Here is a 23,520-nt window from a genome sequence, read left to right as displayed (position 1 = left end):
ATATCCTTTGACCATTTCTTAATTGGGGAATGGCTTTTATTACTATAAATTTGGCTCAGTTCCCTGTATATTTTAGATATGAGGCCTTTATCACAGAGGCACAGGTTGTAAAGATTTTCTCCCAATTTTCTGCTTCCCTCCTAATCTTTGTTGCATTGGCTTTGTTTATACAAAAACTTTTCAGTTTAACATAATCAAAATTATCCATTTTGCATTTTGTAATGCTCTCTATATCTTGTTGGGTCATGAATTCTTTTCTTTTCCATAGATCTGATAAATAAACTATTCCCTGTTCTCCCAAATTGCTTGTAGTATCAGCATTTATTTCTAAATCATGAACCCATTTTGACTTTATTTTGGTATATGGTGTAAGATATTGGTCTATGTCCAGTTTCTGCCCTACCGTGTTCCAATTTTCCCAGCAGTTTTTGTGAATAGTGAATTCTTAGCTCAGAAGCTGAATTCTTTGGGTTTATCAAAGACTATATTGCTATAGTCCTTGACTTCTGCATCTTGTCTACCTAACCTATTCCACTGATCCACCACTCTGTTTCTTAGCCAGTACCAGGAAGTTTTGATGACTGCTGCTTTATAGTGCAGTTTGATGTCTGGTATGGCTAGGCTACCTTCCCTAGCATTTCTTTTCACTAATTCCCTTGATATTCTGGACTTTTTGTTCTTCCAGATGAATTTTGTTATTATTTTATCCAGCTCTGTAAAATAATTTTTTGGTACTTCAATTGGTATGGCACTGAATAAGTAAATTAATTTAGGTAAAATTGTCATTTTTTTATATATTAGCTTGGCCTAACCATGAGCATCTAATGCTATTCCGTTGATTTAGATCTGACTTTATTTGTGTAAGAAGTGTTTCGTAATTGTGTTCATGTAAGCCCTGGGTTTGTCTTGGCAGGTAGAGTCCCAAATATTTTATAGTGGCTACTGTAACTTTAAATGGAATTTCTCTATCTCTTGCTGTTGGGCTTTGTTAGTAATGTATAGGAATGCCGAGGATTTATGTGGGTTTATTTTACATCCTTCAACTTTGCTAAAGTTCAATTATTTCAAGTAGTTTTTTACTTGATTCTCTAGGATCTAATAAGTAAATCATCATATCATCTGCAAAAAGTGATAATTTAGTTTCTTCTTTGCCTATTCCAATTCCTTCAATTTCTTTTTCTTCTCTTAATGCTAAAGCATTTCTAGTACCAAATTGAATAATAGGGTGATAATGAACATCCTTGTTTCACCCCGGATCTTATTGGGAATGCATCTAGCTTATCCCCATTACATATAATGCTCGCTGATGGTTTTAGGTAGATGCTATTTATTATTTTAAGGAAGACTCCATTTATTCCTACACTTTCTAGTGTTTTTAATAGGAATGGGTGTTGTATTTTGTCAAAAGCTTTTTCTGCATCTATTGAGATAATCATATGGTTTCTGCTAGTTTTGTTATTGACATAATCAGTTATGCTGATAGTTTTCCTAATATTGAACCAGCCTTGCATTACTGGAATAAATCCTGCTTGGTCATAGTGTATTATTCTCTGATAAGTTGCTGCAATCTTTTTGCTAATATTTTATTTAAAATTTTTGCATCAATATTCATTAGGGAAATTGGTCTATAATTTTCTTTCTCTGTTTTGACTCTTCCTGCTTTAGGTATTAGTACTGTATTTGTATCATAAAAAGAGTTTGGTAGGACTCCTTCACTTACTTTCCCAGATAGTCTATAAAGTATGGGAATTAATTGTTCTTTAAATGTTTTGTAGAATTCACGTATAAAACTAGCTGGCCCTGGAAATTTTTTCCTAGGGAATTCATTGATGGCTGGCTCAATTTCTTTTTCTGAGATGGGGTTATTTAGGTAATTTACTTCCTCTTCTGTTAAGCTGGGCAATTTGTATTTTTGTAAATGTTCATCCATTTCCCTAAGGTTATCAAATTTATGGGCATACAATTGGGCAAAATAATTCCTAATTATTGCTTTAATTTCCTCTTCATTGAAGGTGAATTCACCCTTTTTATTTTTGATACTGGTAATTTGGTTTTCTTTTTTTTTTTTTTTAATCAAATTGACCAAGGATTTATCAATTTTATTGGTTTTTTTTTTTTCATAAAACCAGCTCTTAGTTTTATTTATCAGTTCAACAGTTTTCTTGATTTCAATTTTATTAATCTCTCCTTTGATTTTCAGTATTTCTAATTTGGTATCTAAGTGGAGATTTTCAATTTGTTCTTTTTCTAGCTTTTTCAGTTGCATACCCATTTCATTGATCTCCTTTTTCTCTATCTTATTCATGTAAGCATTTAGAGATATAAAACTTCCCCTAAGAATTGCTTTTGCTGCATCCTATAAGTTTTGGTATGTTGTCTCATTATTGTCATTCTCTTGAATGAAGTTATTAATTGTTTCTATGATTTGTTCTTTGGACCACTTATTCTTTAGGATTAGATTATTTAGTTTCCAATTAATTTTTGGTTTATCTTTCCATGGTTCTTTATTATAAGTCATTTTTATTGCATCATGATCTGAGATGGATGCATTGGCTATTTCTGCCTTCCTGCACTGGATTGTGAGGTTTTTATGCCATGGTACAGGGTCAATTTTCGAGTATGTGCCATGTACCACTGAGAAAAAAGTATATTGCTTTTTATCTCCATTCAGTTTTCTCCAGAGGTCTGTCATGTCTGAGTTTTCTAAAATTCCATTCACCTCCTTAACTTCTTTTTTATTTATTTTGAGTTTAGATTTATCAAGTTCAGAAAGGGGAAGGTTGAGGTACCTCACTAGTATGGTTTTACTGTCTATTTCTTCCTTTGTAACTCCCTTAACTTCTCTTAAGAATTTGCATGCTATACCACTTGGCGCGTATATGTTAAATAATGATATTGCTTCATTGTTTATGGTGCCTTTTAGCAGGTTATAGTGTCCGTCCTTATCTCTTTTAATTAGATCTATCTTTGCATCTGCTTTGTCTAACATTAGGATTGCTATTTCTGCTTTTTTTACTTTAGCTGAAGCACAATATATTCTATTCCAGCATTTCACTTTTACCGTGTGTGTATTCTCCCTGTTTCAAAAATGTTTCTTGTAAAAAACATATTGTAGGATTATGGTTTTTAGTCCATTCTGTTATCCACCTCTGTTTTATGGGAGAGTTCAACCCATTCACATTCACAGTTATAATTACTATCTGTGTCTTTTTCTCCATCCTGTTTCCCCTCCCCCCCATCTATGCTTTTATTTCTCCCTTCCACCCCTCAAAGGAGTTTTACTTTTGCCCACCGCCTTCCTCAATTTACCTTCCCTCTTGATTCCCCTCCCTTATCTTACCCTTTTCCCCTTGCTATTTCTTCCCTCCTTTCTGACCACCCCCCTTTTTCTTTCCCCTTTTCCCTTCTACTGCCTGTAGGATTGATTTCTATACTTAACAGAGTATGTTATTCTCTTCTTGAACCAAATCCAATAAGAGTAAATCTCATATGCTACTCTTTTCCCTCCCTTCTTTCCCTCTACTAGAATATATTTTTGTGCCTCTTCATGTGACGTAATTTACCCTTTTCTACTGCCTCCTTACCTCTTCTCCCAGAATCCTCCCTTTATATCTCTAAATTATGATTTTATCATTATATTAGTTATTTTATATTGACACCCACAGTCTATGTGTATCCTTTTCAATTGTCATAATAACTGTACTATTCTCAAGATTGACATATGTATACATATATATAAAACATACATAAAACGATATAATCCTATATAAGGATGTAAACAATTTGCCCTTATTGATTAACAAGGTTTGTGGGGGTTTTTTCCCTGTTTACCTTTTTATGTCTCTCTTGAGTTTTGTATTTGAAGATCAAATTTTCCATTGAGCTCTGGCCTTTTCATCTGCAAGGTCTCGTTCCCTTATTTCATTGAATGTCTATCTCCTTGCCTGAAAAGTTATACTCAGTTTTGCTCAGTAGTTAATCATTGGTTGTAGTCCAACCTCCTTTGCCTTTCGGATATCGTATTCCAATTTCTCCTGTCATTTAATGTAGAAGCTGAAAGATCCTGTGTGATCCTGACTGTAGTTCCATGATATTTGAATTGTTTCTTTTTGGCTGCTTGCAGTATTTTCTCTTAAATTTGGCTATAATATTTCTAGGAGTTTTCAATTTGGGATGTCTTTCAGGGGGTGATCGGTGGATTACTTTGATGACTATTTTCCCCTCTGGCTCTAGGACCGCAGGACAGTTTTCCTTGAGAATTTCTTGGAAGATACTGTCCAGGCTCTTTTTTTCATTATGGGTTTCTGGTAGACCAATAATTCTTAAATTGTCTCTCCTGGATCTGTTTTCCAGGTCAGTTGTTTTTTCCAATCAGATATTTCACGTTTTCTTCCATTTTCATTCTTTACATTTTGTTTGACTACTTCTTGATGCCTCATAGAGTCATTAGCTTCCAGTTGCTCAATTCTAATTTTTAATGCATTGCTGTCTTCCTTTTGCTTTGAGTCTCCTTTGCAATTGGTTGATTTTACCTTTCAGGGTGTCAGTTCTCTCTAATTAGATTGTTAATCTCCTTAGCCATTTTGCCCGATTTTACTTTTTAAAAATTTATTCTCACCAGTAATTTTTTTTCCATTTTTTTATTTAACCTCCCTAATTTGGTTTTTAAAATCCTCCTTTAGCTCTTCCAGGAATGCTTTTTGGGCTTGAGACCAGTTCATATTCCCTTTTGAGATATCAGATGTGGGTATAGTGTCAATGCTTTCCTCTTCCAAATTGGCATTTTGATCTTCCCTGTCTCCATAAAAAGAATTAGTGGTCCTCGGTTTTTTCATGTTCTTCTTCATGTTGCTTAGCTTTTTCCTGGCTTTAAAGTGGGTTTCTGCTTTTGGGGCTCAGGGAGCTCTGTCCCAGGTTTCTTGCTCTGGGAATTGTGAGCCTAATTACCGGCTTTGTGTGTTATGGCCTCTGGTTTCCTGAGGTGTGGGGGAGGGGTCATCTGGCTGCCAGAAGTCTTCTCTTCCCCTGGGGCTGCTCTCCAGCACTGGTGGTCTCAGCCGTTGTCTGTGCTGGCGTCTGCCGGTTCCCCTGGCTGTGCAAAAGCACATCTGGGTTCCTGATGTTGACCCTTGCTGGCTCCACCCTTCTGAGACTCAGGAATTCCCACTGTTTGGCTACTGAAGCCCCACTTCTGGCTCCTCTATTCCAAGGTTTTTCCCAAGGTGTTCTCTGTGTCAGTTAGGGAGGGATGAGAGCCGTTTACCTGGCCATTATGACTCCTGTAAGTTCAAGAAGGCGAGTTTCAAACCTTTGAGCTGCAAGCCTCAGGAGTAGGTGTCTTGCGACTGCAGGCGCTGCACTGCTGCCTCCCATTGCTTCAACAGACTCCTGTCCTGTGCTGGGAGGCCTGGGGATCTCTGCCGGTTTCGTGCACCTAGCTTTCTCCCAGCCTGGATCTGGATCCCAGCTGGTTTCTGTAGCTGCTTTAGCTTTGGTGTGGTCTAGAGCAGCTCTGAGGGCCAGGAGGCTCTCCCAGCCTACATATCTGTCCTGCCGACCTTGAGAACTCTCCTGGCTTGGAAATTTGCCCCACTCAATCTACTACTGGCTTCTAACTCTCAAATCTGCTCAGATTCACTTTTTTAGGGGTATATGACAGAATTTGTGAGAGAGCTCGGGTAAGATGCTGTTTTCACGTGGCCATCTTGACTCTGCCCCCCACAAAAGCTGAATTTTTAAATATACTGTTTTGGACTGCACTGTATGTCAAATAGTGATAGGTCAAATGACAAAAGATCATACATGATCATCTATGTGAAATCATGGTGAAGGTGAAAAGTGGTGTATGAATTTTAAATCTTATTATCACAGAAAAAGCCATTTAATTCTTTATATTGTGTTCCTTGATGAAAAATTATTAATTTTATTATGTACAGCTTTGTTAATTGGTAATTCTTTGTTGTCACATTACAGTTTAAGTGCATGAAAGAATTATCAGCCTTGTTCTTGCCATTTACTCTTAAGATTAGAAAATTCATTTATTGTTATGATAGAAATCTGACTTTTTTTTTGCTTTTTTTAAATTTATTTAATATATTTAGTTTTCAGCATTGATTTTCACAAGAGTTTGAATTACAAATTTTCTCCCCATTTCTACCCTCCCCCCCCACTCCAAGATGGCGTGTATTCAGGTTGCCCTGTTCCCCAGTCAGCCCTCCCTTCTGTCACCCCACTCCCTTCCTATCCCCTTTTCCCTTTCTTGTAGGGCAAGATAAATTTCTACACCCCATTGCCTGTGTATCTTATTTTCTAGTTGCATGCAAAAACTTTTTTTTTTTGTTTTTGAACATCTGTTTTTAAAACTTTGAGTTCCAAATTCTCTCCCCTCTTCCCTTCCCATCCACCTTCCCTAAGAAGGCAAGCAATTCAACATAGGCCACATGCGTATCATTATGTATAACCCTTCCACAATACTCATGTGAAAGACTCACTATATTTTGCTCCTTCCTAACCTATCCCCCTTTATTGAATTTTCTCCCTTGACCCTGTCCCCTTTTGAAAGTGTTTGTTTTTGATTGCCTCCACCCCCATCTGCCCTCCCTTCTATCATCCCCCCTTTTTTTATCTTCTTCCTCCTTTTTTCCTGTGGGGTAAGTTACCCAATTGAGTATGTATGGTATTCCCTCCTCAGGTCAAATCTGATGAGAGCAAGGTGCACTCATTCCCCCTCACCTGCCTTCTTTTCTCTTACTACAGAACTGCTTTTTCTTGCCACTTTTATGGGAGATAATTTACCCCATTCTATCTCTCCCTATCTCCCTCTCTCAATATATTCCTCTCTCATCCCTTAATTTTATTTTATTTCTTTTAGATATCTTCCTTTCATCTTCGCCTCACCCTGTGGCCTCTCTCTCTTTCTCACTCTCTCTCTCTCTATACATATACGTACACACACACACACACACACATACATACATACATACTCACATATACATATATATACATAAACATACATATATATATACATAAACATATATACATAAACATATATATATATATATATATATGAATATTCCCTTCAGCTACCCTAATACTGAGGTCTCATGAATCATACACATCATTTTTCCGTGTAGGAATGTAAACAAAACAGTTCAACTTTAGTAAGTCCCTTGCAATTTCTTTTTCTTGATTACCTTTTCATGCTTCTCTTGATTCTTGTGTTTGAAAGTCAGATTTTCTATTCAGCTCTGGTCTTTTCTCTGAGAAAGCTTAAAAGTCCTCTATTTTATTGAAAATCCATATTTTGCCTTGGAGCATGATACTCAGTTTTTCTGGGTAGGTGATTCTTGGTTTTAATCCTACCTCCTTTGACCTCCGGAATATCGTATTCCAAGCCCTTCAACCTCTTAATGTAGAGGCTGCTAGATCTTGTGTTATTCTGATTGTGTTTCCACAATACTCAAATTGTTTCTTTCTGGCTGCTTGAAGTATTTTCTCCTTGATCTGGGAGCTCTGGAATTTGGCGACAATATTCCTAGGAGATTTCTTTTTGGGGTCTATTTGAGGAGGTGATCTGTGGATTCTTTCAATTTCTGTTTTGCCCTGTGACTGTAGAATATCAGGGCAGTTCTCCTTAATAATTTCTTGAAAGATGATGTCTAGGCTATTTTTTGATCATGGCTTTCAGTTAGTCCAATAATTTTTAAATTATCTCTCCTGGATCTATTTTCTAGGTCAGTGGTTTTTCCAATGAGATATTTTCATTGTCTTCCATTTTTTTCATTCCTTTGGTTCTGTTTTATAAAATCTTGATTTCTCATCAAGTCACTAGCTTCCATATGCTCCCGTCTAATTTTTAAGGTGGTATTTTCTCAGTGGTCTTTTGGACCTCCTTTTCCATTTGGCTAATTCTGCCATTCAAAGCAGTCTTCTCCTCATTGGCTTTTTGGAGCTCTTTTGCCATTTGAGTTAGTCTATTTTTTACGGTGTTGTTTTCTTCAGTATATTTTTCAGCATTTTTTTCTGTCTCCTTTAGCAAGTCATTGACTTGTTTTTCATGGTTTTCTCGCATCCTTCTCATTTCTCTTCCCAGTTTTTCCTCTACTTCTCTAACTTGCTTTTCCAAATCCTTTTTGAGCTCCTCCGTGGCCTGGGACCAGTTCATGTTTTTCTTGGAGGCTTTTGTTGTAGGCTCTTTGACTTTGTTAACTTCTTCTGTCCGTATGTTTTGGTCTTCTTTGTCACCAAAGAAAGAATCCAAAGTCTGAGACTAAATCTGGGTGTGTTTTCGCTGCCTGGCCATATTCCCAGCCAACTAACTTGACCCTTGAGTTTTTCAGTGGGGTATGACTGCTTGTAGAGTTTAGAGAATTATGTTCCAAGCTTGGGCAGATGCGCTGCCACACCAGCACTCCTCCTTGCCCAAGAACCCCCAACCCGGACTAGACTTAGATCTTCAGCAGGCTCTTCACTCCTGCTGTGATCCATCACTTAATTCCGCCCACCAGGTGGGCCTCGGGCTGGAAGTAACTGCAGCTGTACTTCTGTAGCTGCCCCACCTCCGCTGCCCTCGGGGCATTATCCCAAGGGTGAGCTCATTCCACTCCGGCAGCTTTTCCCACTAACCTTCTCTGTTGTCTTTGGTGTTTGTGGGTTGAGAAGTCTGGTAACTTTTGCAGCTCACTGATTTAGGGCGCTAGGACACCATCCGCCCAGCTCCTGGTCTGGTTGGTCCGTGCCACTCACACTGGGCTGGAGCCCTGCTTCCCTCTGCCCTTTTGTGGGTTCTGCAGTTCTAGAATTGGTTTAGAGCCATTTTTTATAGGTTTTTGGAACGACTTGGCAGGGAGCTCACACTAGTCCCTGCTTTTCAGCCACCATCTTGGCTCTGCCGAAATCTGACTTCTTAATCGATTAATTTTTGAGGATACACAAGAAACAGAGCTATCCACAAATGAAATGATTTGCCTCTGGAAGCTGTAGATTTTGCATCATTGTAAGTTTTAAGGTAGAGACTAAATAACCAGCTGTTGCAGCTCTAGTTGGGATTCACATTTTGGGTAAAAACTGGACTAGATGACCTCTAAGATCTCTTTTATGATTAAAAGACTAAAAACATTGGAATTACAGCAACACACATAGTAAGCACATACTCGACAAACAGAATTGTAGGGAAGGAAAAAATTTGTGTAAGATATTGCCCCTTTGTTCGAGAAACTTACGATCTTGTAGAGCAGCACGGGTGCAGGTTGATGTAATATGCAGTGTTACAAGGTTGATGCATTAGAGAGTTACAAAAAGCCCTATGTAGGGAGAAGGTTGTTATCAATTTAGGGGATCCAGGAATACTTTATTTGGGAAATGACATTTGAGTTAGCCTTCAAAGAATGTCTATAGTATCAGGTAAAGAAGAGGAAGGAGGAAGGGCATTCTGGCTTTAGGGAGTAAGTCATAAGTCAGCAAAGACACAGAGGCGTGATAGTGAACTTTGTGGATGCTCAGAGTAACACTATGAGCCTAGTTATCTTTATTAAATTAAAATCTTAGGTGCACCTCATCTTTCTAGTTTGTTGAATAATTTGTTTTAGCCCCTGATTCTGTAACCTAGTAATCTAACATACTATATATCAAATTTGTGTCTACAAAATTTATGCCTTCATCTGAGTCATTGATAAGACATTCACCAGAATGGGGTCAAGGATAGGAAGCTATGGCACTCTATAGGAGATTTCTCTCCAAGTTGACTTTGATCTATTAATCACTAGTTTTGGGGACCTGTTTTGAAATCATCTAGTTCTGTTGTCATTCAGCTTTACATTTCTCCATTTTGTATACAGGGATACTCTGAAAGATTTGGTCAAGTCTCCTTTTGAAATACAGAAACTGTGTGTATGGTAGTTTCCTTAATTACTAGTCTAAAAATTCTACCAGAAGAGGATTTTAGGTTTATGTGGCATGACTCATTCTTAAGTAATCTGTCCTGCCTTTTCTCCTTCGAATATGTTACCAAGCCGTCCCTAATACTTTCTTCAATTTTATCAGTTATCAAAACTAAGTTTTCAGGTTTATAGTTTTAAGAATCTATTTTCTCCCCTTTTGATAATCAAGATACCATTTATCCATCAACATTCCTGATGGTATTTCTTCCTTTTTCTACAGTTTTTCAAAGATCAACAAAAATGACTTATCAACAATTTTTGGCAACTTTTATGAGTGTAGTTCATTCAGGCCTGGTGGTTTGAACTCCGTAAGTAAGGATAGTTAGATGCTGTCTTACCATCTCTTCAGGTATCTTGGTATGTAAACGTCCTGTTGACCATTGTTGTTCTTTTATTTCCAGTCCAAAAATGTTTCACCTTGACAGAGAAAATATAAGCAAAATGGGAATTGTGTAGTTCTACCTTCTTTCTATCAACCATCATCATCCCATTCACCCAAGCAGTGCTCTCCCTCACTCAAATTAAAGTCAACTGCAAGTCATGTCATCATTTCCCTGATGTCATGGTCCTCTTCAAGAACGAAGGACAAACACAGCAGTTCACCCAAGCAGTATTTTTAAGCCGTATTTTAAAATGTCAATCTGTAGACAATTATGTTGTACTAGGTGTTGGAGATACAAAGAGAAACAAAGACAAAAGTGAAACTCAAGGAGCTTACACTCATAAAAGAGACAACATGTATGCATATAAGTTTACACTGAGTATACACAAAATGAATACAGGTAATTTGGGAAGGGTTCATAGCAGTTGAGGTTTGGGGGAAATGAATCAGCAAAGGCTTCACATAGAAGATGGTGTTTCAGCTGATTTTGAAGAAAACCAGGAATCCCAAAAAGCAGAAATGAAGAGGGAAAGTATTCCAGGCATGGAGATGGAGGCTTTTGTGTATAATGAATAGCAAGTAGGCCAGTAATGTTGGACTAGAAAGTATCTGGAGGATAGTACTATGTAAGAAGACTGGTAAGATACGAAGGGGCCAAACTGTAATAAAGAGATTTAAATCTGTCAAATCATAGAGGTCATAGAGAGTTTCTGGAGTTTTTTGAATGGTTGTGAGCAAAGGGGGGAAATGACGTGATCAGATCTTTGCTTTAGAGAAATCATTAACAGCTGTGTAAAGGAATATCTGGAGTGGGGATTTTCCTTTTATTCTCAGTATAACCTGCAGGATGTTGTAGAGGTGATTCACAACTGTTGATTGGATTAAATAACTTCCAAGGTCCCTTAGATTGCAGAAATTCTATCTATGACTAAGTGAATTGAAAGTTATCCTCCCTCCTCACAGAGTTCAAAGATATCATTCCTCTGCTTATTTGGACTGTAACTATTTTAAATTCCTGTTGTTGTTAGTCTCATCATCCCTTAAATTCTTAAGTAAATGCTGATTCTTCTTAAATGCTAGTCTTACTTTTGCTTTAGCACAGTGAAAAACATTTTCCTGTTGTTGTTTATAACTACAAGTAAGAAGGGGGGTAAAAACACTACCAGTCAGGCACAAGTAGATAATCTTATTTAATATCTCTAAGAATCTGTAGGCAGCTAGGTGGTATAGTGGATAGAGTTGTGGATCTGGGGAGAGGAATAGTTGAGTTTAAATCCTTTCTCAGGCACTAGCTATGTGACCCTGAGCAAATCACTTAAACTTTCTCAGCTCCTGTTGCCTCATCTGTAAGGGAAATTAATAGCATCAATCTCAAGGATTATTGTGAGGGTCAGATGAGATACTATGTTAAGCACTTGAAAAGCTTAAAGAGCTATAGAAATACTAGCTGTTATTGTTAAATGAACAGGAGGAATGCAAGAAATAACTTTAAAACAAAATCAGTAAATGTTAAATATTATAGGAAGCTATCTGCCACTTCAGAGGCCAGTAACAGCAAAAGAGCAGTGAACTTATAAAATAGAGACAGTGGACCTAGTCTCATTAATCTTCCCAGACATTGGAAAAAAGAATTTCAAATGAAGTATTGTCAGATTCAGCTCATTTGCTTCTGTGTTATTTCTTCAACCCTGGAGGAGGACTACTGGGACGCTAGAACTGTGTAGGAGATATGCCTGAATGGTAAAAATAAGGAAAGTGGCAATGTATGTTAAAGATCATTCTTTATTTTCCATACTTAGTATGAATTCTCCCTAATATTGTAACATAAGAGTGGATAAGATCGTGGCTGCATACTCTGTGGGTTTTTTGCCTCAAGTAATAAAAATAATAGCTTACATTTATACCACGTTTTAGTGTTATACATTGTAAACATAATTGTCTCATGATCCTAACAAACACAATGTGATTTTTGTCCCACTGTCCAAACCAGAACTCCAGAGACTAACTCTAACCACCTCCCTGGAAACATGCTTCTTCACTCACTTTCTTCCTGCCAATACACAAGAACCCCCTTCCCTGCCCTCTTTCTACTTACTGTTTTGAGAATGATAATCAAATGAACTTCCATTGCCTCTGGAAAAGTTGAATTGTACTCATTTTCTCGGTGACTAAGAAACTTTATTTTGCTTTACTCTGTTATATGTTTAGTTTCTCTCATTAGAATGTAAGGTTCTTTGAAGACCAAGGACTGATTGGTTTTATATTTGTATATCCAATACTTTGCATGGGAATTGGCACCTAGTAAATTTTTTTTTTTTAAGTCGTTCATTTTCTTTGTGAGTGTCTTAATGTTATCTACCATCCCCAAACAGCCTCTAAGGTCCTTTCTAATACTTATTTGTGGGCAAATCTCATTCGTTATTTAATTTTATTACTGCTTAGGTGACTATGCCTGTTCTACAGGCATCATCATAGTCCTGCCAAATAATAATAATCCATAAATTCAAAAATAATTCCCAGGTTTTTTTTTCCTGTGTCTACTTAATTTTAAAATAGTTTTTACAGCCACCGTATGACCAGGTCCTCTTAATTTCTTTGCAAATATAGCCATTACAAACACTTTTGTATGTGGTGTACATTTTGTTGAGTCAGCACAATGTAGATAGAAGGTTAGTGCTGGAGTTAGGAAAATCTGAGTTCAAGTGCTGCCTTTTACACTAATTGGGCATGTTGACTAAAACTCCCAGTAGCCCAGGCAACTTTCTTGTATAAGTTAGAGCAGGTACTTTCTGCACTGGTATTGGGCATTCTTCATTGTAATTTTGCTCAATGAAATCACCGGTCTGGTCCAAACCAAAAAATATTTTGATTAGGTAGAAGATGATAATATTTGAAAAATTAGGAAACTTTTGAACCCCGACATATATCTATATATATATATATATATATATCTTCAGTCAAGTCAGATCCTGTTGGGGCTTCAGTTTCCTCAGCTGTAAAATGAAAGAAGCAGATTCCATGTTCTCTAAGGTCCCTTAGAGATAAAAAGTTCTATGATTCTATTTCTACTTAAGTAAGTGATTGGATAAATGTTTAGTTTTTAATAATTTTTATATTTAGATCAACAGTTTAAGTCAGTGACTGAGAAAAACAAAGAACTGGAAACTGCTCAAGATCGACATGTTGCTGTTCAGGTAAAATAATCATTGTTCGTATGCATAAAGGAGTTTTGCAAATTATTTGTGGTTCACATTCCAAATTAGTAACTATGTAAATATGATTGCTTCTGTTGTGCACTTTTTTTTTTGGTTTCTTTGTATCAATTGCTTCTTGGCTAAGACAGGTAAAAATATAACAAAATTAAGTTTATATTGACAACAGATTATTTCACAGGAGAAAATGTTTTTAGATTAGGGAGTCAATAAAAATATTTCCATTGAATATAGTTGAAAAGAACCTTCTGTTAGTTATAGTAATGGATTTCTTGGCCACCATAATGATAAAACCATGTCACTCTCCAAAAATAAAAATAAAATTTTAAAATATGTCCACATCATTTAATTTTTTAATCACATCTTTTTTTGACAAAACATTTGAAATACCATCTCTTCTTACAGAAGAACTCATGAAGATTTGTACATTTAAGTTACCTTATCTCATAAAGGGAGATTTCCTTATGTACTCTTTGAAAGATTTTAATCCCAATTACTTTATGTATTCAGTGAGCTCATTTTAAAAATAATTACTTTTAAAATGAAAGAAGTTATAAAGCATAATGGATCTAGTGTTAACTGGAGCCCAGAGCATAATTTTCCTAGATTTGTTTAGCATTCAGAATTCTTCCTTAAAATAAAGCAGTATGAAAAAGTGAATTATATTGAAGAGAAAGATACCTATAGTTAAGCTATAGCTGATTTAAACCAGACAAAATTAAGCTGTATTTTGTATGTCTAGAATTTAGCTTAAAAATTCATGTGCCTACTTCCTATGGATTACAGTACAGTAATTTCACTTATCTAATTAATTTACTTATGTTACATTGTTTCAGCTTTGTACTCTTACTTTAATTTGTAGAGCCAGCTTACAAGAGCAAAGGAGGAATTGGAAGCTGAGAAAAGAGACTTGGTCAGAACCAGTGAGAGACGTTCACAAGAACTTGAATATTTAACTGGTATGAAGAATATGTTCTAAAATTTTGCTTTTATTAAGTAACTGAAATAAGTTACTTTATAAGATTTAAGATTTAAAGAGGAAATCTCAAGTTATACTCTGCTTTCAGTTTTTTTATTTAACATTTTAGACTGCAGTAAAGATGTAAATATTATATTATTTCTAATCTTATAATGGGAAAGTTGCTTATATGAAAGATGTTAATCTTATTTATGTACTCATTGGGCTCATTTTAATAACAATTACTTTTAAAATGAGAAAAGTTATGAAGCAAAATAGATCTAGTGCTGACTGGAGCCCAGTTCCTAGATGAACTACTGAGTAGCCTCTCCTCAGAATCTTGATAAGGGTGTGTGGAAAGAGGTGCAAACAGGGGTAAAGAATACATTTGAATTTTTTTTTGTTCATTTCCTATTGTATTCCTAAATATTAGTGAATGGATACAGGTGAAGGTCAAATTTATAGAACAATTAAGCATGGAATAATTGAATTGAACAGCTAGATGCCTGTTTTAGCAAGCTAAGTGGTATATTTTTTTATTTACTGCATTTAGATTTTATTGTACATTCAGTACGTTTATTGAGTGTCTATTCTGTGAAAGCTACAGTTTTAAGTGTTAAGGGATGTGCATTTATGGGTAAAACATAGCAATTTATACTCTGCAGCTCTTTTAATAATTTTTATATCCTGTTCTGGCTTTTCTAGAGGATGTTAAACGCCTAAATGAAAAACTCAAAGAAAGTAACACATCAAAAGGAGAGCTACAGTTAAAACTAGATGAACTTCAAGCATCTGATGTTTCTATTAAGGTATTTAGCATATACAAATTATGATTAGTAGTTAAAACTTTTGAAAAATAAATCTCATATACAGTCAGTTGTACTTTTTTATTACTGTTGTCATAAGAATTTTTAGTCTTTCTAGTTTTTAATATTACGGGTCCAGAGCTGCCACTTTTACTGGGAGGGTTACATAGCTGGGTGAGATCTTAGTCACAATCTGTTAAATTTAATTTAGGTGGGTTTTGGTATTCTTTTTTTGATCTAAGATAAGCAACCAGGTAGGAGTAAATGGAATTTATGACACCTCCCCGAATTCTCTCTTTGTATATTGACAAATCCACTACTAGCTTTCTAGTTACCTTTTGACATGTAAAAACTTCCTCTGTCATAGTCCATTGTAAACTCTCCAGAGGTAGCCTTAAATTGTAAATCTCATCAGTCTACCTTAGAATTGTAATTCCCTTAAGTTTGTCTATGTATAACTTTTGTTTCTCCTTCCTCTGGGTAATGTGCCAGAGTCTGTCTCCTTCATGAGGGCTCTAAAACCAGAATCATTCCTTTGTCTCTCTGATGTAATTGAAAACAGTATAAGCATAGTAAAAACTGATGAGGTTCAGTTTTGTTTGTTTTTTGAAACTCTGGGACAGTGCTTATGCATAGTAAAAACTGAGCTTTTGCCTCCTGGATCTCTGCATGTTAGTACTTGAAGCAGGGCTCCATGGGTATATTTTCAGTAACCATGAAATGAGTAAAATCCAGTCAATTAATCAAACCATTATTAAGCAGCTATTTTGTGTCACGTACCATGTTATATGGTGACAATACAAATACAAAGAATGAAGCACTTCCTATTCTTGAGGAGCTTATTTTCTGTTTGTGGAAATAAGTACATAAATAAGCCCATGCAGAGTAAGTGTAAACAATGGATACATTGTGGTAGAGGGTACCTAGTAGTTGAGGGAATAAAGAGAGGAAGAGGAGCAATCTGTGAGGTAAAGGCAATGAGAGGGTGCATTCCAGGCATGAGATGTGGCTATGGCAAATGTATGGAAATGAGAAATGGGATGCCACTTATGAGGAATAGAGAGGCCTATTTGGATGGATTGGAAAATGTAGAAAGAGAAGAAATGTATAATGAGATTGGAAAGATTGGTTTGAACCAGGGTGTATAGGACTTTAAAAGATAAAGTCTATAAGAAAGACTTCGGCAGAAAATTGTAATTATAATCTGATTTTGTGACATTTTAAAGTGTTCCTTTATGCCCATTATATGCATGCCTTATTCAGTTGATTGTCAGTGAAGCAAAATTTTACTCACATTGTAGCCTGCAGGAAGCACCTACAACTTTAAGCAAATGAAAATATAGCCAACATTTGTTAGTCATATACCAACTGTAGTTTATGTTCCTTATAAAACATTTTTTGCCCTCTGTAAAACTATTTTCTGTGATTTCCATAGTATCGAGAGAAACGATTGGAACAAGAAAAGGAATTACTACATAGTCAAAACACATGGCTGAATACAGAACTAAAAACCAAAACTGATGAACTCCTGGCTGTTGGTAGAGAAAAAGGAAATGAAATCCTGGAACTTAAATGTAATCTTGAAAACAAAAAAGAAGAGGTAAGTTAGTAGAATAAAAATACTATATTTATGGACGTGTGGTCAAATCTTTTCACTTTTAGAATTATGTGTCTAAATTATGTGAGATATTTGTTCAGTCTTGAAGCAAAACAACATTCTAATAGTGTAAGCATCAGAAATTGAGGAAATTATTAACATTCTGTTCATGAAATCAGAAACCAATTAAAGATTTCTTTAAAATTTCCCTACAAGTGATTTTTTCATATTGTTACTTGGTATTTCACTTTAAAAAAAGAAAGATGCTCCATGTTGTACTACTACATTTTTTGCAAACACGTGTGTGAGAGAGAACACTTGATTTTTTATTAGACAGTATAATTAATCATAAAATTGAGATAATTTAAATTTTGTGACACTCCCTTCACTTTACAAATTTTGTTCTTATAGGTTTCCAGGATGGAGGAACAGGTGAATGGCTTGAAAACATCAAATGAACATCTACAAAAACATGTGGAAGAGCTTCTGACCAAATTGAAAGAGGTATATTAAGTTCAGCTACTCCTTTTGAGGATGTGAAAGCATTCTTAGGTTCATCAGTTTAGAGCTGAAAGAGGCTTTTAAGAACCATTTGAGGCAGCTACGTGGTGTAGTTTATGGTGCACTAGAACTGGAGTGAGGAAGACCTGAGTTCAAATTTGACCTCAGACACTCAATAGCTCTATGACTTTGGGTAAGTCGTTAACCTCTATCTCCCTTAGTTTCCTCATCTGTAAAATAAAGATAATAAGAGCACCTACTTCCTAGGTTCATTGTGAGGATAAAGTGTGATCATATTTGTAAAACCTTTACAAACCTTAAAGTGATAGATAAATGGTAGCTGCTATTATTATTAAGTCCAGCCCTCTTATATATAATGTTTGACATTTGTAGCCTTACTCTTCAAAAGTTAGTTTATGTATTAGCTTGTAATTTCTAACATCAAGAACAGACAGTAGATGTTATGTCGAGAGTAGAAGATACATGTTGATATCAGTATTATGAAATTGCTTAATAGTTTTCCTGGAGCACCAAAAAATAATGAAATCATTTTACTGGAGGCTTGATTATTATTTTAATGTGTTTTGGAACATGATTATAATTTAATTTTTGGTAATCTTGTTATTTTGGTGAAAGTAGCATTTTCTTGCTCTCTCTCTCTGTGTCCATCCCTCCCTCCCTCTCTTTTTCTTTTAAAAGAAAACCACCCCTAACCTTCACCATTTGAAAAAACTCTAAATCCTTATCAATGGTGAGATAGTATGATTTTGTTTACCTTCTAGGCCAAGGAGCAGCAGACTAGTATGGAAGAAAAGTTCCACAATGAGCTAAATGCCCACATAAAGCTCTCTAACTTGTACAAGGTAAATGCAGTATCATACATTATAGTGTCCTGGTCCTGTTTTTACTGTTGTTGTTAATGTTATTTAACAACTTCTGATTAAATATTATTTTAGAGTGCTGCTGATGACTCTGAAGCAAAAAGCAATGAGCTAACTCGAGCAGTGGATGAGCTTCACAAGCTTTTGAAAGAAGCTGGAGAAGGTAAGAAAGATTCTGAAAAGGAGAGAAAAATACCTAGGCTACAGATTCTTTTTCTGTTGTGGAATACATGATTGATATAAATCAAGTGTATTTTAGATAGGCTTATCTCAGTAATAAAGCTCACCTGAGGGATATTAGATCAGTATGCTAAAAGTGAAATTTGGTTTCAGTCTTATAGTACTACCATGTACTAGAATTTTGAAAAAAAATTGTTGGTATAATTATTATAGGCACATCTGTATTACGTGTGTGTGTGTGTGTATAGACAGATACATGTACACAGGATGTTCCAAAAGTCTTAATGCAGTTTTCAGCTATTAAAGCTTGAATCTGCATTGAGACTTGGGATACCCTGTATATTTGTCCATCATTGTCTTACACACATTTACTAATAACATCTTCTATTATATGTTGTTTCTTCCTAATCTTGTATACTTTGTTCTCCTCTAGTTGTCAATTTTATAAAGAAGTTAGGTTTTTCCTTAGGGCAGCTAGGTGGCACAGTGCATACAGTGCGAGACAAGACCTGGAGTCAGGAAGACTCACCTCCCTGAGTTCAAATCTGGTCTCAGGTGCTTACTAGCTCTGTGACCCTGGGCAAGTCACTTAACCCTATTTGCCTTAGTTTCCTCTTCTGTAAAATGAACTGGAGAAGTAACCACTTCCATATCTCTGCCAAGAAACCCAAATGAGATCATGAGGACTTGAAACACAACTGAAAAGACTACAACAACAAAACATTTTCCCTAATTCCAGCATGCTAACCCTATGTAGAGGTTTATAACTTTCTTTAGGCTCATTTTCAGAACCTATAATAAGCTTTCTCACAGTGTAAAGTATACTAACTATAAACAAAACATTTCTTAATTGATTATGCATGGGCCTTTAGCCCATATTCTAGAAAGAATATCAAGTATTTCAGATGAAGAATCAAAAATGAAGTCAGGTGATTGAATTATAACCGCTTTCCATCTGTGGGGGAGAATCAGTAGACCAAGAGAAACAGGGAGAGTAAGAACTCAAAGGTATGAGTATTTCATATAGTTCAAATGAAACAGGTACTTTGAACAACAATAGATAGAAGGAATGATCATTTCCTTCACTGAATTCAGCTTTCATCCTTATAAAAGGATAGAGGAAAAAACAGGGATTTAAGCAGATTAAAATATAGCAACTTCTAGATTTTTGTTCTATAGCATGGTAAGATTTCTTTTTAAATTTTCTTATATTTAGCTAACAAAGGAATGCAAGATCATTTAATAGAAGTGGAAGAATCAAAAGCCCAAATGGAAAAAGAAATGCTAGAGAAGATTGGCAAATTAGAGAGAGAACTAGAAAATGCTAATGATCTACTCTCAGCCACAAAACGGAAAGGTATGGATGATATTTTCATATGAATGTTTTTAGTGACTTGGAACACAGAAACTGTTATTCTTTGAGTGTATTGAGCATGCGGATATATTCAGTTAATAGTATTAAGTATAAGCATTTCTCTTAAGGAGCTGTTAGGTAAATTAAGTTATTTATTGTTTGACAATAAGTATTATCCCTGATAACTATTTTCACAGTATAGTGGTACCAGTCTGAGGTCCAGAGGCCAAGTAACTTGCCTATAGTCAAAGAGCTAGGGTGATAGAGGCAGAATTTGAACCTGGACCTCTAATAACTTCATATCCAACACACAGATGAGGGGAGGCCATGCCAGGCATTGAAAAGACAACATTTGAAGCATGATTCAGCAGGTAATCTTGTTGAGCTAGAATTTATATGAAGGGAGAAATGTGAAAAGTAAGATTGTAAAGGTACTTAAAATGTAGGTATTACTCCTTTTACATTGAAACTCAATAACTTGGGATTTTTTGAGCTTGTACAGTAATGGGATATTATTTTATGTGTTTATTTGTATAGGGGCCATATTATCTGAAGAGGAGCTTGCAGCTATGTCTCCTACTGCAGCAGCTGTAGCTAAAATAGTAAAGGCCTGGAATGAAACTAACTGAGGTGACCATTTTTAATTTGAGTATTACAGCACATTTTCATCTAAAATGCTCAGGACTCTAAGATATTACTTAGAAGAGTTGTGGTTAAAGTAAATATTGATAGGAATATACACTTTGATGAAATGACTATCTAGTCAGTGTAACAAAAAATTCCTTTCAATTTATCATGTTCTTACCTGTTACTTTAATATTGTACTTAACCTTGACATAGTACATTTTCTCTTACAGTTGTACAATGCATATGTAGAAACACAAGATCAGTTACTCTTAGAGAAACTAGAGAACAAGAGAATTAATAAATATCTAGATGAAATAGTAAAAGAAGTTGAAGCAAAAGCACCAATTCTGAAACGCCAACGTGAGGAATATGAACGTGCCCAAAAAGCTGTGGCAAGTTTATCTGTTAAGCTTGAGCAAGCAATGAAGGTAAGTGTACCCTTCTTAGGACCAACTAGGGAACAAGTAAAGATGAAACATGATTTTTGCCTTATTTTAAATTTTACAGAAGTTTAAAACCGATAGTAACAACTAGCTCAATGACATATTGTAAGAATGTTCTATTTGGAATCAGGACGTAGTTTAAATCCAGGGTCTTCCATTTAATGCTTTTGTGACCTTAGGGAAAGTCACTTTCTGGTTCTCTTCTTCCCCATCCGTAAAGAGAGTGAGTTTATCATGCATACTATGTGTCTTTCAAATGTCCTTTGTGTCATTGGTAATTTTTTTTTTTCATTTGAAATTCTAGTGTTGATGATTTTACAGTCATGTAGCATCTCTACGAGGATTATCAGGGTCTACTACTGTAGTGCTTGTGCTTAATTTCTATGCCATTATATGTTGCTTTATATAATAAGAATTCTGTGTGGATATGTGACTAGGATAAGGGAGTGAAATTTTCAATCAGAATGAGCAGACCCATCTTTCTTACTTGTTTTTTAATTTAGACCAATTATAAATGGCAGCTAATAGTCACATGTCAATATTTCATGTTAATTTTTTTTTCTCAGAAAGGTTAATTTAGGAAGGGTTTTTTTCCTTTTTAATATTTCCCCTGTGCTGTTTAATATAACTGATTGTTGTAGTTGCTGAGTGCACACTAATGATAATGGTAGTCTCAAACTTCTTAAAGCAAAATGTTTGTCTTACACCAGAAATACTGATTTTTACAAGCCATAAAAACTGTTTCTGATTTATAGGAAATTCAGCGATTGCAAGAGGACACTGATAAAGCCAACAAACATTCATCAGTGCTTGAAGGGACAACCAAAGAATGGAAATACAAGTGAAAGATCTTTCACAACAGGTTAGAAAATTTAAATTTAGCACTTTGATCTTCCTCTACTTCTGCCTTTGGAGTCTGTATCCTAAAGATAAGACTATGTTTACAGTAAGTAGTTCCTTTGGTTAATAAATCCTTCATTAGGGGGAACCAGGATTGACCCACTTTATATCAAATGACACCAAACAATGAATTAGATTCTAAGAAAGTTAGTGGTCTGTTACTCTGCTCTAACTAGTTACTTATCTTATTGTATCTTTCTATCGATATTGCTAGAGTGTCTTAAAAAAATGTTTAAGTTTGCAGTGGGCAACTTTTTAGATAATAAATGCAATTTTACTTACATCAAATTGCTTGGACTTAATCAAAAGTATCTCTTACCTTGAAGGTATCAACATCCAATGATAAGCTGAAAGGCTTTTTTTTTAGGTGATTAAAGTGCTACTACTGCTTATAATAGCTAGCATTTAAATAGTGCCTTAAAATTTTGCAAAGCATTTTCTTAGGCTAACTCATTTAATCCTCACAGCAATCCTATGGAATAGATACTGTTATTCCCATTTTACGAAGGAGGAAACAGAGGCACAGAGACTTGCACACATGACTTGACCATGGTCACACATCTAATAATATTCTGAGGCAGTATTCAGATTAAGATCTTCCCTCCTTGCAAGTCTGTGCTCTGTCTACTGTGCTAACTAGCTGTTGTCAACTTTTTTTTTCCACCTTGAGGTTTTTAAAGTAACAAGTACATGAGAATTATCTCTTAAAATTTACTTTCTACTCTAAATATTTTATTTTTTCCAGACCCCAATCAGCAATACTTTAGTAACATTGCATCCTCTCTTAGATTAGAGTTCTCTTGATGGAACTTGAAGAAGCAAGGGGCAATCATGTCATTCGTGATGAAGAAGTAAGTTCTGCTGACATCAGTAGTTCATCTGAAGTAATATCACAGCACCTAGTCTCCTACAGGAATATTGAAGAACTCCAGCAACAGAACCAGCGCCTTCTAGTAGCACTTAGGGAGCTTGGGGAGACAAGAGAAGAGAAGAACAAGAAACAACTTCTTCAAGGTAAAAAGTTAAGAACTTTTAAAATAGTCTATTTTTATATTTTTCTGTAATAAGATGATCATCCTTTGATGTGTATGATTTTTTTTGTCTTGTTATAATTTTTTTATGTTAATTTTAGAAAAATGTAATTAAGAGAATAAGTCATTTAAATTTGCATGTATTCAATAATAATGAGAAAACTAAAAAGTAAATGTTACAGAAGACTGAAATTTTATGACTAAATTATGTGTGGTAGGACAGGTTGTAAGCTTCTATTTAAATTTCATTTCTAATTAAATCCTTTTGTGTTGATTACTGTCCGTCCTCTCTATCACCTCCCCAAAAAGGTTTTTTAAACCAAAGCAAGAATCGCAGAAGGGTTTGGATGCTCTGTGGTAGGCGTGCACAACCTGCGGTCCACGGGTTGCTTATGGCACACCAAAGGATTTTGGGTGGCCCATGAAAAATGTAGAGGAAAACATCCTTTGTATGTAGAGGAGATCCTTTGGGCCAAAGGTTGTGCAAGCCTGCTCTCCAGGGTAGATGAGATGAAGGTAATGATGACCGAGTAGACGGAGTTGTGTGATTTTATTTAGCTTCTGTTTTTGCTGATAAGGAGGAAAATCTTGAGCTGATAAGTGCAGAATAATATGCTTAATTAGGGAATTGATACACGGGGTAAACAAGGAGAAAGCAAAAGACCACCTTGGTCACATTATTTGGCCCAAATGTACTGCATCTTTGAGTA

General features: G+C 35.6%; 1 protein-coding gene across 1 annotated transcript in view; it reads left to right on the top strand.

Moving 5' to 3' along the window:
• Positions 1–23,520, top strand: part of TPR (translocated promoter region, nuclear basket protein) — an 81,874-nt gene that overhangs the window by 5,520 nt on the left and 52,834 nt on the right. Inside the window, 15 exon segments of the mRNA XM_036754725.1 lie at positions 13,441–13,514; positions 14,395–14,491; positions 15,196–15,299; positions 16,732–16,896; positions 17,305–17,397; positions 18,177–18,257; positions 18,351–18,438; positions 19,672–19,812; positions 20,347–20,417; positions 20,419–20,439; positions 20,667–20,864; positions 21,635–21,689; positions 21,692–21,741; positions 22,568–22,760; positions 22,763–22,793. Coding sequence (XP_036610620.1) covers positions 13,441–13,514; positions 14,395–14,491; positions 15,196–15,299; positions 16,732–16,896; positions 17,305–17,397; positions 18,177–18,257; positions 18,351–18,438; positions 19,672–19,812; positions 20,347–20,417; positions 20,419–20,439; positions 20,667–20,864; positions 21,635–21,689; positions 21,692–21,741; positions 22,568–22,760; positions 22,763–22,793 — 1,462 coding nt within the window.

Source organism: Trichosurus vulpecula, chromosome 4 (assembly GCF_011100635.1).
Source record: "Trichosurus vulpecula isolate mTriVul1 chromosome 4, mTriVul1.pri, whole genome shotgun sequence".
Classification (NCBI taxonomy): Eukaryota; Metazoa; Chordata; class Mammalia; order Diprotodontia; family Phalangeridae; genus Trichosurus; species Trichosurus vulpecula.
The sequence above is the reverse complement of the archived record's forward strand: the minus strand, read 5'-3'. Positions and strand labels throughout refer to the sequence as shown.